General features: G+C 41.7%; 1 protein-coding gene across 1 annotated transcript in view; it reads right to left on the reverse strand.

Moving 5' to 3' along the window:
* The window catches only part of dph6 (diphthamine biosynthesis 6), a 66,874-nt gene that overhangs the window by 21,898 nt on the left and 24,319 nt on the right, over window positions 1–20,657 (reverse strand). The window contains exons 6-12 of the mRNA XM_086050542.1: window positions 16,452–16,513; window positions 16,046–16,140; window positions 15,150–15,243; window positions 12,846–13,005; window positions 11,417–11,554; window positions 9,208–9,337; window positions 8,958–9,132 (exon numbers count right to left, since the gene is read on the reverse strand). Of these exons, the coding sequence (XP_085906668.1) occupies window positions 8,958–9,132; window positions 9,208–9,337; window positions 11,417–11,554; window positions 12,846–13,005; window positions 15,150–15,243; window positions 16,046–16,140; window positions 16,452–16,513 (854 nt within the window). The remainder of the gene's footprint in view (window positions 1–8,957; window positions 9,133–9,207; window positions 9,338–11,416; window positions 11,555–12,845; window positions 13,006–15,149; window positions 15,244–16,045; window positions 16,141–16,451; window positions 16,514–20,657) is intronic.

Raw genomic sequence — 20,657 nt, forward strand, 5'->3', positions numbered from 1 at the left:
TTGGTCTATAGTGGCCACACTTTAAATATTTTACAAGTATGTTTAATATTTCTTCGGAAAATAATTAAGCGCATTATCCACCCCAAATATTAAATATAAGACTATAGATATATTGCTCGCTCAGTATTGGGCGCATGTGTGTATTTAACAAGGAGCATCTTCAACATCCTTGTTGCGTGTGTGTGTGTGTGTGTGCGTGTGTTTGGGCCCTGTCAGCTCTCGTCACTGCGGGGGGAAGAAACACAGGCAGGCAGCTCTGAATATAGCAGCTAGTTACCATAGTAATGGTACGGTCATATATCTCTCTCATTTCACAACGGTGATGGTAGTGGACTATATTTTTATGCATTTCCTACAACTAAAAAGAAGCATGTCGAGCCACACTAAACTGGGGGAGCCAATACTGATCACCGAGACATGGGAGGGACTGAGGATAATTGACGTGTTTTGACTGAGTGTTTGCCGTTGTTGATAGCGGAAACGTCATCGTGGATTGCAGCGGTGGCGTAAACACATACTGGCGAGTCTGTGAACCTCTCTCCACTCTGCCGCAAGAAGCACGCACACACAAACACGAAGAATGTCTTTAAAAAAAAAAAAAAAAAATCGAATTTCTCTACACATTAAAACTGATACTCCTACACATACAATGATTTACCATCACTGGCCACAACTTTGATTGATAAAAAAAAACTATAATAAAAAGATAACATCTAACTGTAACATAATTTACTCAAAAGTCTAATTAAATACATATATATATATATATATATATACATACACATACATACATATACATATAGACAGTATACTGTAAACACACACGTCATTGTCTATTTACATATATGTATGTACATATATATATATATATATGTATGTACACATGTATATATATATATATATATATATATATATATATATATATAGGTATACAGTATATACACACCTATATACATTACGTAAAGACTGCAGCCTGATGATTGGTCAACTGAAATTCACTGTGGCCGTTACGAATCTTACGCTACTAACTCAACAATGTCACATTTACAGTAACTATTTCATTACTGTCGACGCCGCACGTGTATTAGATCTCATCAATTGTGCATACCCACACTCGTGTTGTGGCCGTTTACAAGCCAAGCATTTCCATGAGCAACTGTACAGCACATAATCCTATTAATAATTAAATATTGGGCGATATGTGGGTCTGTTGCACTCCTTGCTTCCGAGGCAGTCAAGCACCAATAACAATACACGGAGAGCCCCTCAGAGGCAATCATGCTCTGGCCCATTAATGAGTGGGAGCGTGGCAGTGGACAGTAAGGCGTTGACAGACGATGCACTGTGACACATTCGCTCCCTCCCCGCGTACTCAGTACATGCTAATACCAGCCTGTGTCCACCATGTGGTGCTGGCTGCAGAAGAGTGGCGGGTGTGGGGGAGGCAAGGGGGGTCAACACGACTCCCCCACTGAAATATTGTCTGTGTGACAATGAACCCCAAATGCAGTCCATTGGTTCCAGAGTTGACTGGCGCTTCCAAACCACATCAACGCCGATAGGTACTGTACATGCCGGGAAGCCTCAAACGAGCGAGGAGGGGGTTCCAGTCCTGGGACTAAATTACACAAGTTTGCGGGATGAGTCAATGAGTTGACAATCCCATTTTCGAATTGTTGCAACAGGGAAGTACTATGTGGTATCTCTATGAACTGATTACATTTGACGGACTGGGATAATCAAAGCGGGAACGACACGGTACACTTTTACTAAACACGGTATTGCCTTACGATCACAAACATACAATTGTTTATCGTGATATGAAACGATGCACAAGAATAACCACGGGGAATGAGCCACGTAGTGCTTCACCAAGGCAAACACGTGAAAATCTGATCAGATATAGCAGCCTGTTGCCGAGAGACTAAATACCAAGCCACCTTGTGATAACAACCACAATTATTCATGGATACTGGAACAGAGTGTCCTGAGAAAAAATCTTGGCCAATGAGCCACATGCTGATTTATCAAGTCTAAAGACGACAATGACATACAAAGACCTAGCAAATGAGAAACTGCCTTGGAATGACAAAGGATTTTCTACAATCAGATGGAAGAGAGTGCACAAAAATTCTGCTGTATAAAGATAAACTTGGTTATCTGATGACAAGAAGAAGCCCTTTATACTTCCACTAAAGTAAGCACTGAGTCACCAAATGTCATCATAGGAGCATCAAGCTGCTTGGCGATGGTCTTTTAGCCTTTGCCTTTAACGTGCGTGTGTTTGATTTTCTTTCTATTCTCTTAAGAGAACTCCCTCCTTCGCTTCCTCTGGTTCATGTTTAGTGATGTACACACTACGCCACCAAACAGCACAGTGACTACTTGTCGGCCTTTAAATAGGCCGGCAGATGCTAATGTGATGCTAATTAGACCTTGGTTGAACATGTCCCTATGGTCGAATTATTTTCACTCTTTTCTAGAGGTACGATACTTTTTGCCCAGGCCTGTTTCACAAGTTAGTTTTATAAAATAATTCAGTTGAAACGCAATTCAAGAGCAATGTCTCTTTCTAGAGGTACGATACTTTTTGCCCAGGCCTGTTTCACAAGTTTGTTTTTAAAAATAATTCAGTTGAAACGCAATTCAAGGGCAATGTCTGATTTTCATTGGTTCAGTATTATTCATCGTTACTTTTGTCAGATTCAGGTTATTTTTGTGAGGACTGTGTTTTTTTTCCATAAACAGATGGGTAGCACCAATTTTGTCCACCTGTGTAGTAACCATCGAGCTGTTTGCTACACGGCAGGCCAGTTTGGTGAGGTCGCACCGGGTTTGATAAGTGGCTTTGGTGCGTGTCCACTTCAAGGGAAGTCACTTGACCTCAGTGTTTGTGTATCGGATGTATAGGTGGGGGGCAGGTGGGAAGCTGCTAATCAGTCGTCATCCTGACCGTCACTCAAGAACTATTTGGACAAAAGGTCCATGTCATCACACGTCATTCGGGTATGCAGAAAAGGAAACAAGCGTGAGTTAACATGAGTGACGACACGTTTCTGAGCATTCCGGAGCTCATTTTTCATCGACTCATTAACTTTGCGGCTCCACCTGTTTTCACACAGCACAAAGATACATCCGTAAAGTGTGACGAGCGGGAGAGGTGAGATGAAAGCCAGATTTTAATAGACGACGGCAAACAAGGGGGGGAAGAGGCGTCAAGGTGCTGACAGGCGCCACTTCCTCCGTCAGATTTAAACCGGATTAATTTTTGTTGTATTCAAAATGAAGTTAAACGTCCTAAGTAATCTGTTAGCAAGGCATGAAGACCTTGTGCACCACTTTTTAAATTTTTTTTTTTTTTAAAGATAATCACTCTTGGGTGCTAACTGAGTCAAATGGAGTCTCCCTGTGTGGACTCTTCGGTGGTGCAGGCTGGCCTCAAAGTGGAAACCATAACACAATCTTTGTTGACTCTACAGGCAGAGTTTTAATTAACAATTTAGCATTCTTAATGGTTGTGCAAGTATAAAGAGCAGTTAACCACTGTATTCACTATTTATATTATAAAATGAGAGTGAAAAATCGCAATATGTAGCAAAACAACCATTTGGAGTTAATCCTTTGTATGTTTATGGAGTTAAAACTGAAGATATTACTGAAGATAATGCTACGTTGTTGTTTGCAATCGTCTACATAGGCAATCAGTAAAAAAAAAAAAATAAAGTTATTATCATTGTTTTTCAGTATTTCCTACTCCAGTCGGAAGATTATTGAAATGCTAATGTGTGCCTGGCTACACCTCCGCCGCCATTTGACGCTAATTGGCAGCGTCACATCCACTTTGCTGCCCATGCTTGGCGGTCCACTTTGACAATTTTCAAAATCCAATGCAAATTCTATTGTGGCTTGGCGAGCGACAGCTCCCCACAAGGTTGTCGACTGTCACTCACCATTTGGGCGAACTTAAAAAATATGGGGGGTGCGCGGCTAACGCTTGGCATCAGCCCATATATATTCTAACTTCCCCCAACCACCCCCCTCCCAATGCCGCCCGAACACCGTTCTCACAATGTGATCAGTGAGTATAGTTTCCCCGCAAATATCCCTGGGGGGAACAATTCTATCCAAAGAGGTAAGAGGAGATGTTTAACAAGCCTTCGTCTAGCTAGTCAAGCTCACACAAATGACTTTGGTGGCCTCTGTCAATCAATCAATCAATCAATCAATCAATCAATCTCAAACAGATGTTGAAACCAATCTTGCTATTTGGGACTTGAATCTGTCTGGCAACTCATAAGATTATTTGCCAGTTATGAGCGTATTAGGCCAACTGGATTTTTGCAGAGGGGCAGCATGGTGAGCCTCGTGGTTAGCGCATCTGCCAGATAGTTCCGGTTGTGGGTTCATATCTCAGCTCCAGCCTTCCTGTGTGGAGTTTGCAATTTTTCCCCATGCTTGGTACCCCGCCTTCCTCCCACGTTCCCAAAACATGCATGCTGGCTTCAATGAAGAGTCTTAATTGTCCATAGGTGAGAATATGAGAACGAAATGTTGCATGCTCTACCGGCGACGAGTTCAGAGTGTAGCCCGCCTCTCTCGCAAAGTCACGTGGGAAAGGCTCCAACTCACCCACAACCATAATGAGGACAAAGCAGCTAAAGAATTGGCTTGAACAATTATGAGTAAATCTAAATTGCATAAATAAAGTTCCCTCAATATTGTGATTAAATATGTGATTATTTTTCAAGGTTTCCTTGCCATGTATTTTTTTTTTTTTTTCAACAAACCCAATCTGTACTACAATAAACAATATCCGATTTATTATACATGAATGTTTTGGTTTATAGATTTGGCTAAAATAAAAGCAAATGAACCATGAATTAATACTTTGTATGAAAGACATCTTATTTATCCGCCTCAATTAGAGTTGCAAATTTACTAAAGACTGACTTGCAGTCTTTTAAGCGTTTACTAGGACTACTTCGAAAAATTTGACCAAATGTGTGGCATAAATATAAATCAGATTACAAACTTGAACTGTATTTCTTAAGCACTGAACTCATCTAGACACTACATAAATAAATACATACATACAGTATATATATAAAATAAAGATTACCAACCAATCAAAATGAAGCAGAGTCCCCCCCGCCCCTAAATAGCAGCCTTTACGATTTGAAAAGTGCATTGTACTACATTACGATGTTGACTTGAATTAAATTAATTGTCCAACCCTACTAAAGACCATCTTTCTATAATGCAAATTGGGCGGAATTATTTTAAAAGCCTCCACGATGGAACTTTTATTCCTTCCGCTTTTGTTTTAAGTGGCAGCTTGACGTCACCATTTTTGGTTCGTCGGTTAATTGATGGATGCACCAAAGCGGTAAAGCATCTTAATTGGATTATGCAAATGGTGTCAGACACAATTACTGGCCGACTTTGCAATTGGATCTATGATAAAACAGCGAAAACAATTAATGGCAAGATGGTTGATGCAAACACGCTGAGAGATGATGAATGCGAATCAGGTAAGTGAAGGCCCTAAAGGCATGGCGCACACCTTTTGCCACCATAGACATGATTTGACAACCTAAAGGTTAACTAATTCTTTAAATCAAAATCCAAGAAAAATGTCAGACCTCGGCATTATGCGTGATAAGGCGGACGACTGGATGACAACTTTGAAGGTCTCTCGTCCGTCATGTGCCAAGCTTATCAACATGTTAGCTAGCGGCTGTGATGTGAGCCACAACAACGAATGAGGATAATTCCTGTGAACAACAACACTGAGGCAGCATGGCTGTAGAGCAGGGGTGGGCAAAGTATGGCCCGGAAGCTAGTTACGGCCAACCCCGTTATAAGGAGTTGTGTAATATTCGTTGCATGGCATTAAATCACCATTTTCCCCCTGAAATTATAGTACTTAAAAATGAAATTCATCTAATTAAATTGGTTGATTTATTAGAAATAAACTTTATATATATATATATATATGTATATATATATTTTATATATATATATATATATATATATTTTTTTGAGCACTGGACTTCTACCGAGGCTCTAAAATGAAAAAATCTGTGAGCAGGGTATGGGTTTTGAGAAGTTACAAACAATATACTGTCCTGTATTATATTTTTATTGAACCACAAAAACATAGCACCATTGTCAAGGAAGACACTGATTGCCACAAAGAGAAGAACAATTATTGGTCAACAATAAAGGAAAGAGGGAGACTATTTTGAGAGACGAATGATTGATCGCTCCATTCATGGACTGCAACCATGCAATTCAGGGACAGAGACTCTCCGCGCTTTGCTTTGCTGTTTAGTTTGGGGCAAACAAAGGTGTGCCTGTTGATTTTTTTAAGGATTTAAATGACTACACGGACAGCCACATACCGTTGGGTTTAAAGAAATACAGACAGCAAACGGTCTAAAACTTGAAGACTGGGGAAGGCTGTAAATATTTAATGTGTCAGACTATTTAAAATTTTGTGCTGATCCAAATTAAAATTGTTTGCATCGGCTGAGGTTTTGTAGCGGCTTTTGTTTGAATTTTTGCAAAGCAAGACAAGTTTATGACAAATGTCAACCAGGCTTTTTGGAAATAGAAACCAAGAGTAAAGAGTGCCGGGAAAGCAGAACAAGAGTGACGGAGGTTGGAATGCAATAAAGAACCCCAAACCACACGGAAGAAACACGGCTGTGGATATTTTTTTGGTATCTCGTTCCAACCACAGGATTTACAAGAGCATGCTTTTAAAACGATACTAATGTATCATAGCTTCTCTTATTGTAAGAATGTTATGGGGCAAACAGATGATGAGTTTACATGGGTCCCCAATACACCTGTTGAGATCTTTACGAGCAGGGCTGCGAGACCCGAGCTAATGTGATGAGTGAGAAATTTCTTTATGGAGTTGTAAACAGAGTCTTAAAGTTCCAACACAACACAGTTGCTTATCTTGAAGTTTAAAAAAAGTTGGCGTTTATTTTTGATGGACTGAACTGACTATAGTTTGTGGACGGGTGTATAGCCTTATCCATTAATGAGCTACCAACAGCACAACGTTATTTTCAGATTGTAAAAGTTCATTTATTCATTTGGAGAATGAAGGTGCACCTGTTGATTTTCGACAGATTGCAATTACTGAACGAGCATTACTGAGAGCCTATTTGTAAAATATGATTTTTAATCACATATCAAATCCCAATGGCAATATTTGGATGAATCACAATTACATTCTTTTCCCAAATTATTTCCTATAGTAATCACATTTACATAGTCTGGAGATAATTAATTTAATTACATTTTCATTTATTGAATGGATTATAATGATTATAATCCCTCAAGTGGAAATCTTAATTACCATAACATATTTGTTCCATAATTGTATCAACCCCCTTCAAAAGGCTGATATAGCTTTCTTGACGGCTGATTCTCTTCCAACCTCAGGTTCTTTGGTGTGACAGTCTTTCTCCGGTTTGCCGGGGCCACGTCGGCATTGAGACAGCCGCCAAAGAGGAGCGTCACCAAGAAGGAGGCGCTGATGACAGGTTCCCAGCGAAGGGCTAATTGTATCAATATGTAACAAAATAATGCCCCATTGCAGTGAAGAGCCCCTTCATGCATGTTTTTGATCAAATTACGTTGACTGGCTAGCTGGTAACTTTTAAGGACTGTGATTTGAATACTCTGCAACCAGTGTCATGCATTTGGGTCCATCTGTTTGTACTTTTTCATGACAGGGAGCACCGTGAGTGAGGATGTAGACTGCTACGTTAGCATTCCAGGAATATATTTGGGAAAATGGGCAGCCATTCTGGCAGGCACATGTACAGATTCACTGAGATGAAGAACGTGTGTCTTTACAATTTCAAAACATAACACAAGAGTACAAAATACAAAATAGAAAATTAAAAAACAGTGTCGCCTAAGCGGGCCCTTGAGTAAATCCAACATTGCGACAACTCTCCAGGCTGCAGATCTCAGGAATCCGAAGTGAGCTTGAGTCCGCGAGCTGTGCTGAGTCACGGCCATACGCGCTGTCAAAGCATCTAAGCGAATAGCTAATCCACACGTGTTCTAACTCGTACACAGATTTGGCAGCGGCATCAAGGACAGCGTGCAGGAGATGGACACTATCCTTGTTGACAGTACCTTGACAAGTGTAATCCCTGATAATACACACTGGGTAGACAAACAAACAAACAAAAAAAAAAAAAAATCACAGAGACGAGCACTCAACCACAACACCGCACTTCCCCCAGCTCCGACGTTGGTATATGACATTCTTTCTGGGCTCCAAGTGACAAAAATGGAGACGCGCTTCCGACAGTGAGGAACAAAATACAGAATCATACAAAACCACAATCATATGCTGCGGCACACATAAACAGCAACGGAGGCAAATACATAAAAAGCATCATGTAACTACGCATCATGGGAACGTCCGCTAAGATCCTCTGAATCCCTGCATTTGTCCACCAATTTGATGTTATGCTTTTTGCAAACCATAACACAAACGCAACAATTATAACTCCTGTCTGTGATGTGTCACTTAAAAACAAGGAGTACGCTGCGGAAAATCACTGAAAAAGCAAATGGATAACCTATCAATGTGTGATACATGTATAGCTGGACTATTTTCCAGCTGAATGAGTCTCACTACAGCCAAACTTATTTAACAATAAAAACACTAAAGAAAAATAAAGTGTTCCACAAATTCTTTCGCCTCAGCATGGAACTTGGTTTTGGTTTTACTGTTTTTGTGCCTTTTGCTGTCTTCATTATTAATTTGTTTTATTTTGTTTGTTGTTGTATGACTTATTTTTTTCTCCATGCACAGCACTTTGTATACAGTGGCGGTTGTCTTAAACTGCTTCATAAATACAGTTGAGCTGAGTTGAGTTGCGTTTTCTCAAAGTGTGGGCAAAGTATAGCCTTCTTACCCTTAGGGCTTGGCTGTAGGGCCCTATGTTGGCCGGGGCCCAGTGAGATAAACTCTGCACATGCAGCACTTCTCTCCGATGAAAGCAGTCCTCCGTGGCAGGCTCGTTCCACTTCTGGAGGAGACAGTCCATCTGCAGCAGATGGCCAGCAGGCAGCGAGGCCTGGACGCACACCCTGGATGGCAAAAAGGAGTGTTTTACAATGACTACTTTGAATATAACGTGGTTTGGAGATCGGATGTGTTTGTACCTGGCAGGAGGGTTGGTGGCAAAGTGGTTCTTATACACGGCATTGAGTGGACCAAAGTCCTCCATGTTGCTAACAAACAGGTGAATAAGGACAATGTCCTTCATGCTCCAGCCTCTGGCCTCCAGCTGACCTGGACACAATGGAGAAGCAGTTTGGATTGACATCTACTGTATGTATACAAAAAAAATAATAATCTTTTTTTAATTTAAGAAAATTATTGACTGTTGTTTTTTGGATAAATAATTTTTGGAGAGATACTGGTCATGGTTTCTACTGGACAGTGATAATGGGTAAATATGTTTGTTTAAAAAAAAAAAAAAAATGCGCTGATTTTGTGAGTTAGTTCCCTTTCTTCAGAAATAAAGTATTTTTGTTGATTCTTGATAAAGACAAATTTTGGAAGGAAAAAGTGGACATGTGTTCACCAGGCAGCAACAAAACGCAACAACAAAATTTCTTCTTAATGGTCAGTTCAAACAATTCGAGTTTGAAGAATAGCTCCAACAATGGGCTCTACTGGGTAAGCATGCATGCTTCAACTTCAGTTTTTTTGGGTGGATGTGTGGCTCCTCAAGGCAATGCTTAGCAATAAAGCCAACCTGTGCATTTGCAAAGCATCGGCTTTGTGCTGAAGATCGTTTTGTTGATGTATTTTTAACACGACTGAAGCCGCAGTAAAGCGCTAATGGTGTTTGTCCCTCCCTGTAAGCGAGCGCAGCATGTGTGCATGTCGAGTGCAAACACAGGCTCAACACAAAAAAAAGCGCTCAAAGCCAAGTCTCCCCTTGCAATCATTTGAAAGAGCTTCAAGTTTGTTTTGCCTTTGCCAACACCACCGTCTCGCACTACTTCATCCTCATACAAAGAGGCCGTTCATTAAATATTAACTTGTTTAATATTGTCTCGACGCTGTGCAGGCAATTCAGCCCAGCACCGCGATAAACATTAAATATGCTTTTCATCTTTCGCTCCTCTTTCTCCATCAAAAAAAAAAAAAAAAAAGCGGCAACAGAGCGAGCGAGCCAGGGAACTACAGATAGACTGCAAAGAGCGCTCACTTTAAAACATCTGCAGGGCAACAATGATAACCTCGCCCAACGTGACTGCACTGTCTGGACGACTGCGTTGTAGAAACGTCTGGTGTAGGGGTACATTTGAAGAGCTTGTCCTTGTTTGGTGGCGAGGTCGCTGTTTGCTATTCCGCTCTAGCAACCGACGTAGCATCTGACACAAGGCCTTGGTCTCCTGCTGGGTTGTCGAGCGCTTTAAACACAGGACAAGACCTCAGTCAGGCTTTGTCGCTACACCTCACGCATGCTAACAAAGCCAGAATAAGGAGAAGACCAAAGAGATGGAGGGGAGAAAGAAATTTAGTCTCCCTGAGTGTTTCTGTAGAAAGTATGGTCCAAAAATAAACACTGCAACTTAAAACAGTTCCAAAACACAGAGATAAAAAACATCACAAGTGCAGGTCCAAACACAAATAATTTGCCAAACGTACAAATAAGTAGACACATTTCATCAAAGAGAATACAAAGAGGGGCAAGAAAACTGTCTGCCATTGTAAAGCCGTGACTGTGAAGTATAATACTGCAGGGTCTAAAGCTAAGGCACGGCAGCAAAGTGAGCTAACGTTAGCGCACAGTACCTTGTAGTACCCACTCTGAATTGTTGAAATACAAAGTGAAGAGATAATACTGTATAATGTATAATGTATCCAGACTGTGGAGGATAATGCCACAGTATCCAGAACTAAGGCACAAGTTAAGCTAACATTAGCAAGTGTGTTATGCTTGTGTAAGTCCGTCGGCATACCTAGTAGTAACAGCTTTAGCTAAAGGAAAAGTGTCAGTAGTGAGTAGTACAGTAGTGCCTTTAAGTTGTTCAGTGAAATCGTCAAATCATCCTTCCTTCTTCATATGAAGTGATGAAAGTATGAACATTAATACTGCAGCATCCAGAGCTAACAGGGTAAGCTACCATCAGCATGTATGTTTAAATTTCTAGAAGTCCCAAAATGGTACAATGATACAGTAACGACAAATCCATCCAAACAGAGAGATTGTAGTTCACACCGCTGACATGGTATTTGTTCGGTACGCTTGGCTGACCAGATACTAAAATTAGTGCTTCATTATATCGTGTTTTGCAATTTGAAAAGTGCCAATAGAGAGAAGTACATAAATACTTGTTCTGGTTCTTTGCTTACTTTTCAAGAGTACAAAAGCTGCCGCAGTTTGGCCTCGGATCCCGGGATCTTGGCTTTGTAACCCGTTAATGCCAGAAATCCACTGATAACCCCGAGAAGTTCTGGAAGAGCAGGATGGAGACACATCTGCAGGGAGTGCTTTGAATATGGAGGAACAGGAGAGGGTTAGCAGGGTTAAGAATAGACTTCAATCCAGCTGATCAGATCTGTGAAAATTCTGTGTAAAAAAAAAGGACAAACATTTTCAGAGAAATCTGAAAATCAGGCCTTTGCTGACTTCGATCAGAAGGGAGGGAAAATGGTGACATTTGGAATATTTCTCAGCATCTGTTTACAGTACCCTTCTTTAGCAAATCAAGTGAGCCCCCCCTGAAGAAAAACAAAAACATTTATCTTTCAAGGATCCTGAATCTAAATAAGGATCTTGGTCAGGGATGGGGAACTGGCGGCCTGAGACCACACTTTCAGTAACCTTTTGATTAATTAAAAAAAAAAAATTTTGAAAAAACATTTTGGGGGATTTTATTTGTGTGTTTTTACAACCCCCCAAAATTGTATAAAAGAAGAAAACACTGATAAACCTTCAACATATGGGGAGAAAATGGGGGAAAAAAATCCTGGGAAAAACTGGAAAAATCCAAACTGCCAACAAATGAAAAAAAAAAAAAAAGAAATACACAAATATGCGATTCCAAACTGCATGGTGCTGCGTGACCTTAGTTTTAAGTTGTAATATCGCCAATCACCACTATATGTCGGACGTGTTAGCTGCACTTACACTGGGTCTTATTCTGCTTATACTGTACTATAATTTATTGGTGAAAAAATTTACAAAATTGAGTGCATTTAATGTTGGTTTCTTGTTCAGCAGTTTTGTACCGTCCTTGAACGGTAAATGTTTTGCAAGAGAGCCCTTTGCACTGAAAAAAAAAAAAACTGTGTGTGGCTATTTGGTTGTTTGCTTCAAACCCTTTGTTGTTGTGTTAGCATAGTGGATTTTTTATACATGCAGTGAAAAATGTAGTACCAAAAATAAAATATATGAAAAGCATGTATTTTGTCTATATTTAAAATAGCATTTTTGTCATACATCTGATTAGGAAGTACATGGTCCTATGCAAAGCCTCCAGTAGCATTGATGAAAAATTGTGGCCCTGTCCAGCATTTACGTTGCCCATCCCTGATCTCCGTTGTATTTTCCTTTACAACCTTTACGTGGGCTCCGCTTAACCATGCATAGATGCATAGAGGTGATAGAAATGCACCGACTGTCACTCAAAACGGAGGCATTGCGACGCACATGATACAGATCCGCGGAACGCACATGATATCATGTGACATCAGCCCCCCGCCTTTTCATACGCACGCATGTGCACTGTAGACATAAATAAACGGCTGCACGCATGCTGGAACAGTACGCAAATCTCACCGTGGCCTCGCTGACAACTAAGGTCAGCGTCTGATGTAAATTGTCGCTGGTGATGGTGGTCGTCTCCGGCTACATCAGCATATTCCGCCTCCTCCGTCATCTTGTCAATGGCGCTCTGGCAAGGACAACGAGCGCAGGCCACAGCTCGCGCCACCGCATTCTGCCATTAGGGGTGAGAGTGTGTATGGGGGGGGGGGGGGTGGGGGGGGGGTACATGAGTCCAAAGCAGACAAAACGCTGCATAATTACTCAACCTTTTCAACGTGTCATTCTTGTGAGGGCCCGGGCACGCGTAACTTGAAGGTGAATGAATATGGAAACAAGGAGCTGACATACTTGTGTGCTGGGAGAGCATAGATTCAATCACGTCGGCTGTCAGTCAAATATGACGACCACACGGGCACGCTGTGTTTTCGCCTTTATCTTTTCGCGTCTACTTTAAATCACAAATCATTAGCATTCTCTCGAGGCATGCGTATTACCTGCCAAAACCTGCTGCTACTACGGTCGCTGCATTTAAATACATATTTCATATTTCATCCACACACCCCCCCGTCACCATGACCAAAACTCATTCACCCCCACCAACCCCCCCCCCCCCCCCCCAACTTCATCTGCTGTCAACTGCATTAGGCCATAAGATAATCAAATTAATTATACTTCAGCCCCTCTCCTCTCCTTGCCAGCATGAAAAATAGCTTGACTAGCATTAACGGAGGGCAAATGACGGCGGTCCGTCCCCACCCCCTGAGCCCGGTGCCGTCTCCTCTAGTGCTGGTGTCACCGCCGATCTGTCACCCTGACGAGAAGAGCTTCAGACGCTGAACCGGGGCAGGTTCTCCCCTGGTCCGCTCCCACCCCCCCCCGCCGCCGCCTCTACTATCCCTGGATCTTCCCTGCTCTTCCCCCAGCATCCTAAGGGTGGGGCGGGGGCTGTGGGATGGCATGTGATGTGAGGGGTGGGGGGTGAGGAAATATATAGCTTCGGGGTGCAAGGCTGCGGGGTCACGGGTGGTGTGCGACGGGGGTATGTTTTCTGTCCATAACAAGCAGACCCCCCCCCCCCAACCCCCATGCACAACACAACATGAAAACACGCAGGAGGCAACAAAAAGCGGAACACATGTTCTCTTCCATGTGATCATACACCAAGTTTCGTACATTACTGTGAGATATTCAAATCATGTGACTTATCCCAGAGACGTGATGCCACAGGCTAGTGTGAACCCAAAATATATGTAAATGCGCACACACATATGGTACAGTGAATCGCTTTTTAACTCGCGGATCGCTATTTTTTTGTAACACCCTAAAATGCCAAAAGGCTACTTAGAAAAATGGAATTTAGTGTCAAGTTGAAGTGATACATCTTAACTGTTCTAATATTTTTTGGTCTGTCAGAGAGGAGTTAAGTTTAGCCTGGGTTGTTAGCGGAAGTGATGGATTTTTTCCTCTATTGAGTGCCTATCAAAAAACAAAATCAAATTGGGCTGTAAGCATTATGGGTAACATGAGTTTGAAATGATATTAATGTCTTTTGTGATCAGTTGCCTACCTCCGCTTTGCTTTAGCCACTCTTAACCTCATGAATAATATTTGACCGCTTGCGTGCACGAGTCAAAGACGGCAGAACATTGTTTTCCATTGTTGTTGTTTAGCTTGTTTTGTTTTGACTGACGCGGTCATTTTCACGGTAGTTTTCACAGTATGCAGCAGTACAATGTTGAAAACCAAAAACGCCGTCAAAAATAACCTAATTAGATTCTCGTATCCCGATATAGAGATCGTTCAATTGAATGCTCTTTTAAAAGTAAGTTAAAAAGCCACAGCCCCGCAGCTCTTTTCTTTGAGCTCCTTCTGATTAAGCACAAAAAAAAAAATCTTGCTGCATCCCTGCAAACCCCGCCTGCGCCCACTTAGCCTACTACCTGAATGCAAAGCGGCCTAATGTGAGGGGACATGTTTATTAAGCTGGGCCTAGTTTGGGGCAGCAGTGAATATTGCAGACGTCAAAGTAGGCCATGTGGAGCTGGGGGAGAGATAGAAAGGAGAGCGAGCCAGAGAGAATATGTGAAACAGTGGCCCCTCTGGAAACTGATCTGAACTCTAGCCTCCAGTTCTGTGCTCCTCTTCTCCTCCTGAGCAAAGTTATCACACACCAAAGGCTTTTGTTCTTCTATTTGTTTTGGTCGCAATGAACACCAAAGAGGGACAAACTTTTTTTTTTTTTTTTTGCAGTCAAGTTCATCGCTATGTGTCGAAGAGCATCAATCTAATCTGCCAAAATGGCTCGGTTCGACTCACGCTGGCTTTGCTCTCTGTGTGCATGGCGGTGAAGCGTAGGTAGCCGACTGGAGCGAAGGCGTCGGCGGAGTGCATCACCATCTCCGATGCATCGCTGCCATACATGAGGAAAAAGCAGTTCGGGTTTCAAGTCAGGGTTAGGCACAAAGTCAAAAAGTCAAGAAAAATCAAATAATACCGGACTTATTCCATTCCTCTACAATGCTTTTCTATTAGCTCAATCAGGTACTAAAAGGTACTATATTTAGCACTAGAGTGATTTAAGCCAGTGCTTGTCACTGTTTTCTTTGTACCTGGTCAGCCAGTTCTCCAATACTGTATGAGTGATACAATACTGTTGGTCGCTCATTTGGAGCAGTTTTGTCATCATTGCCTCAGTATTATACTCCATAGTATCTGCATTAATGCAACACTACATTTCATTGCTGCCCTTAGTCTCCTTTTGATAAAATGTGCCTCCATACTGTGACAACCATGTTTTTCCCAGTACTTGGTCAGCTGTAACTTAGCTCCGGATGCTACAGAATCTTACTCCACAGTCTTCACTTTGCTGCAGCACTCAATTTTCTTGCTGCCCTGAGTCTCCTTTTGGATAAAATGTGTCTACTTCCAGAGACCTCCTGGATTTTTAGTACTCAGTCAGCTGCGCCTTACTTTTAGCCCTGGATGTGCAGTATTACACTCCACAGTCTCCACTTTTCTGCAGCACTCAATTTTCTTGCTGCCCTTAGTCTCCTTTTGAATAAAATGCATCTCTTTCCAGCAACCTCCTGGCATTTTAGTACCCGGTCAGCTGTGTCTTAGCCCTGAACGTGCAGTATCACACTCCACAGTACTCAATTTTCTTGCTGCCCTTAGTCTCGTTTTGGATAAATTGAATGAATGGTAATACTCACATGACGAGCCTCTTTTTGAAAAGGGGGCAATCTAGGGTCAAGGTTTCATATTCTCCTCCTTCTCCACAAATATGGACGCCATACTTCTGGGAGAGCTACGCAAACCCAAGAAATAAAGCTCTTGTTTAAAGATCACATATAGAACAACGTAAACCTATTAAAAATATGCTAAATAAAATTCAATTAAATTAAATATTTGGGGGGGGTCATCTATTCACCAGCATTGCTACAATCTGCTGTACATAACACCGATATGGCTAAAATTTAGTAGTCCATAAGTGGAATAACTACCACAATAAAAAAAGCACAAAGAATTCGAATGAACATAATATGCCTTAAGTTTACCCTTAGCAGTCCTTGCAAGAACATGATATAACCATTGAGGACATCCAAAAGGCTTCGTGACCTGTTTCAGGTAGGGTGCCATGTCAGCCAGAGATTTTCCCAAGTGCTTGTCGGGATCCAGGCCTAACGCACACATGGTGAGAAAAAAAAAAAAAAAAAAAATCACAGATTAGTGATTGAAGATGACAGACGTAAACACGCAGCCAAACCTGCATACAGCATCTGTTTGTTTGACATTGCAAGTAGTGTATATACACTTCTATGGGCAAGGCTAACAGTTTTGAAAAGCAACATATACACACAATTTTATACTTATACGTGCACATTCCCACCTCATCTAGTTCCCCCCTTGAGAACATAAACTGTGGCAAGAGATGTTGTTTATTTGTCTTTTGCCCTCCCGGTGCTGGGACGTGACTCAGGGGCATGAGGAGGGGAAGAGGGGGAATACCCAGCATGCCTCACTCTCCTGAACCTCATACCGTCAACATTCTATGCTAACATTTTGGCGTGTAGTTCGCCGTAGATAGTCCATTTTACAAACACCCATCTTGTTGCAGTCACAAATTGCTCAGCTCTGAAGGCAATGATTCCATATGTCACCAAAGCAATATTGTGTCCCATAACTCCTGAAAACGTGTCTTTAATTGATTGACGTGATCTTTAACAAGTGGCTGACCCAGCCCTAATGATGGCCAAGATGGCTGTAAAACCCTTCGCCCTGCATTACGCGGCGCGGTACTCCGGCACATTGGCATGTCTAATTAAAGACGCAAAGTTAATCGTAATGTGAGAATATCTTTTCCCTCGTGGCCTGACAAGCTCAAAGGGTAAAGTGTCAGTCGGCGCGAGCCCACCCGTGGGGAGCCATGGGTGGGAGATGTGAAAGCGGGATTTGGGGTTCATCCTAATCCCAGTTGTATTTCAGGATGGTCCTGCACAAGGGGGGGGTTAGAAAGGAGGAGGGCGCGACGGTAGAATGAGCACACCCTTATTCTCATCCCGGGGGACCTGTGCTCTTAATTAGAGTGAGAATTTCAAATCTCAACATCCTCTCATCTTAACCCCGCCACAAAGGTAATAAGGAGGGACGCATTAAAATTCAATCCCTTTTAAATATCCTCTATAATTAGTCATGTCTTTTAACAAAATTTTCATAATTGGCTCCAAATTGCAGCGGGGATGCCACTTTCTTCTCTTTTTTTTTTTTGATAGTTACATTAACTTTTCGGCTCTTAAATGATTAATGGCCCGCGAGGAGACGTGTTCACAGGCCGAGGGGCTTTAGAGCGAAAGTTCGCAAGTGCCAAAAACGTTGCAAAAATAGCATGAACGTCAACGCATTTCGTCTGGCGGGCCTTTATTGAGACTCCCGACTTCCGTATCAAGACGAGCCTTCGGCCAGCTAACGCCATTTTATTTTAAAAGCGATACGCCCATCGCTGTCTCACCCCGAACCAGTTTTACAAGTTGACCTAAACCAAATTGCCGAATGGTGCCTCAATGAAACTAAATAAACCTAAAAGAAGCTATCAGTCTGCTGCCAGAGACACTTAGGATTGGAACAGAGTTTCTGGAAGGGAGGCCCTTTATTTTGTGGTATCCTTTAAGCTTGAATTGAAAGTGGTAAACTTCTAAACTAAAGAATCCAGTGCAGGGAAGGGAGTAACTCACAATACTAGCACAATACTCAAGCAACTAGTAAAAGTTTGGTCAGAATCGCCGACGGACGCCCGTTTAAAATTAGAGGCAGACCGGCCTATAGACGGGTACTATTTTTTTCACCTAGGAAAAAAAATCCGGAAGGGTACCCACGCTGCTGACGGACGCTCGCTTTGTAGTGAAATGCCCAACTCTGGCTAATCGTCATAACAACACAAAGCATTTAAATATACTGTACTATTAAGATTTTTTTTATTGTCTTCTAAAATGTTGCCATTTTCATACAAAGGTGCGCAAAATCAGTACCAACAAAAAACAAACGAACCCCGTTGCAAGCAGCAATTCGTAGCATACGTTACAGGTCAGAATAACCAATGAGGGAAAGTCTTACGGAATTTCTTTCTAGTTTTGTTGGCTTTTTCCCACCGTGAAGAGTTTGAATTGTGTCAAGTTGCACAGTTACCTCAAACTGCTTGTGAGTTCCCTTTCGTGTGTTGAATTAAAAGCCCGGAGATGGCAGATACCATCTTAGCCAAGCCGAGCCTCGCTGTGAGAGCGCTATCACAGTTATCCACAGGGTTTTTTCTCGCAATCTGGTGACAGCTCGGCTTTAATCCCCGCCTTTCACACTGCAAATTACATTTGTGACGCGTGGCACTTAAGCCCAATAAATGGATGGAACAAGCGTCTCCCGTCCCTTTGCAAGTGAGCACTTTTAAAACAACACTCAAAAACAATAGCTGTTCGCTATCACCATCTTTTTGCGAAGGGGAAAACCTAAAGTGGTGGGGAAGAAAGAGGAGATGAGACGAATGATGATAAGACTGAATTTATATGGAAAAATTGTCAGGCTCTTTATCAGGAATTCAGTATCTGAACGGAATTATGGAAAACGGAAATTGTGTCGGGATGAAACCTTGTCAGTCCAAATAAAGAAGGGAGAAACTTCCTGACAAGGAGCTAGATTAAATCCACCTCACGTATTGATACGCTGATTACACGTTGGCATCGGCTCATCACAGTGCGATATGACACTACATCAGTAAATGAGCAACGATAACTGAATTCCAGAACACGTTTTTAACATAATTTTGCTTCGAAAGAACAGGTGAACCGCAAACAAACTACTACCTGACCATCAGCTTGTCACTTAATCGATGAACTAATTACATGAATATTTGATCATGACTTTCAGAGCTACCTTTGTGCGTTCTAGAGATACATACTAAGCGCCTATTTAGTTTTTATGTCATTTTGAGGCGCAAAAGAAGTGGATTTTCCTTGCATCTGTTTACAACAGACAGTGATGCTTCCAATGAAGGGCTCCTTTCCAAAATGAGATATGAGCCAAATTTAAAAACGCGCTACCATTTTTTGCTTACAGACTATTTTGTTGAACATGTTCAGACGGAGCATGAATTGTTTTGTAAAATGTGCAGGTCTGGGTGAATTCATTGTAAATTCAAATGTTTTTTTAGTGTTTTGAAAAAGAGCTCTTCATATGTACAGTGCTTCAAGAATGTTTTCAATAAAAAGAAGAGTTGACAAAAAAGGGCTACAAAGTGGCTTTCTATAAGCACAGTGCATCAATTTTGTCCAATTTAGCTTGTATTTCAGGTCTTTTATTGTCAGATTCAAGTTCATTCAGTGACCGATGGAGCTTTTTCATTTTTTTTAAACGGTTGGATCCCGACAATTTTGTCCACATATGTAAAAAGCAAAGACGATATTTTCTTCTACCGGTACTTTTCTGCTGTTACATGGTATTAAGCTGCCATCAGCACAGATTTCAAACTTGCGGAGAATTCACTTAGGGGATTATCCCGCATTTGGACAGCTGTCTTTTCACAACGGGGATTTGTCATCAAGCTATATCCTCCCCTTAAGAAAAAAAGATACTTTTCTTTATCCATTCACTTTTAATTTGCACCTATCTTCCCGAGCAGCAAACGAAGGAATATTAATCTTTATTGACTTGGCAGGAAAGCGTAGGGACACGTTTCGCCTTATTATTTTGACAGAATATCATAAGCTGTTTTAGCTGTCATTCCATAGGGAGACTTAAACTTTGACCTCCACTTTTTTTTTTTATTTCATAAGGTAAATCCCTTCAAACTGCTGTCCTTTTCTGTCTTCAACAATCACACACACACAGGCAAAACACACACGCACGCACACACACACACACACACACACACACACACACACAGAGGCCACCAGGTACGCAGTTGTGCTGTCACACAATCTCCCTTAAAAACTCACTGCCCAGACCTGCTCCCACCAAAGCTGCAATTAGAAAAGGACGGCCTAAAGGCCCCCCATTCAATAGTCTCATTTTTAATTACTTGTGCCGCGGGACAAGTAAGGAGTCAGGGGAAAGCCGATAAGATCTCTTCACTTTTTTTTTTTACCTGTAGCCAAAACACACACACACACCCACACTCAAAGGGCAAAATAGTGGGAGGCCTAGCCGCACGCTCAAGACACCCGAGGTGATGCTTCTTTCTAATTATAATCTGTGCAAAAATGTGGAGGATTTGCTTTCGGATGAAGTTTTGTTTATGGTTGAGGGAGCAGAGTTACACGGTGACTGACTTACATAAGG

This window comes from Filicampus tigris, chromosome 13, assembly GCF_054856515.1.
Source record: "Filicampus tigris isolate MCC_2025a chromosome 13, RoL_Ftig_1.0, whole genome shotgun sequence".
Lineage (NCBI taxonomy): Eukaryota > Metazoa > Chordata > Actinopteri > Syngnathiformes > Syngnathidae > Filicampus > Filicampus tigris.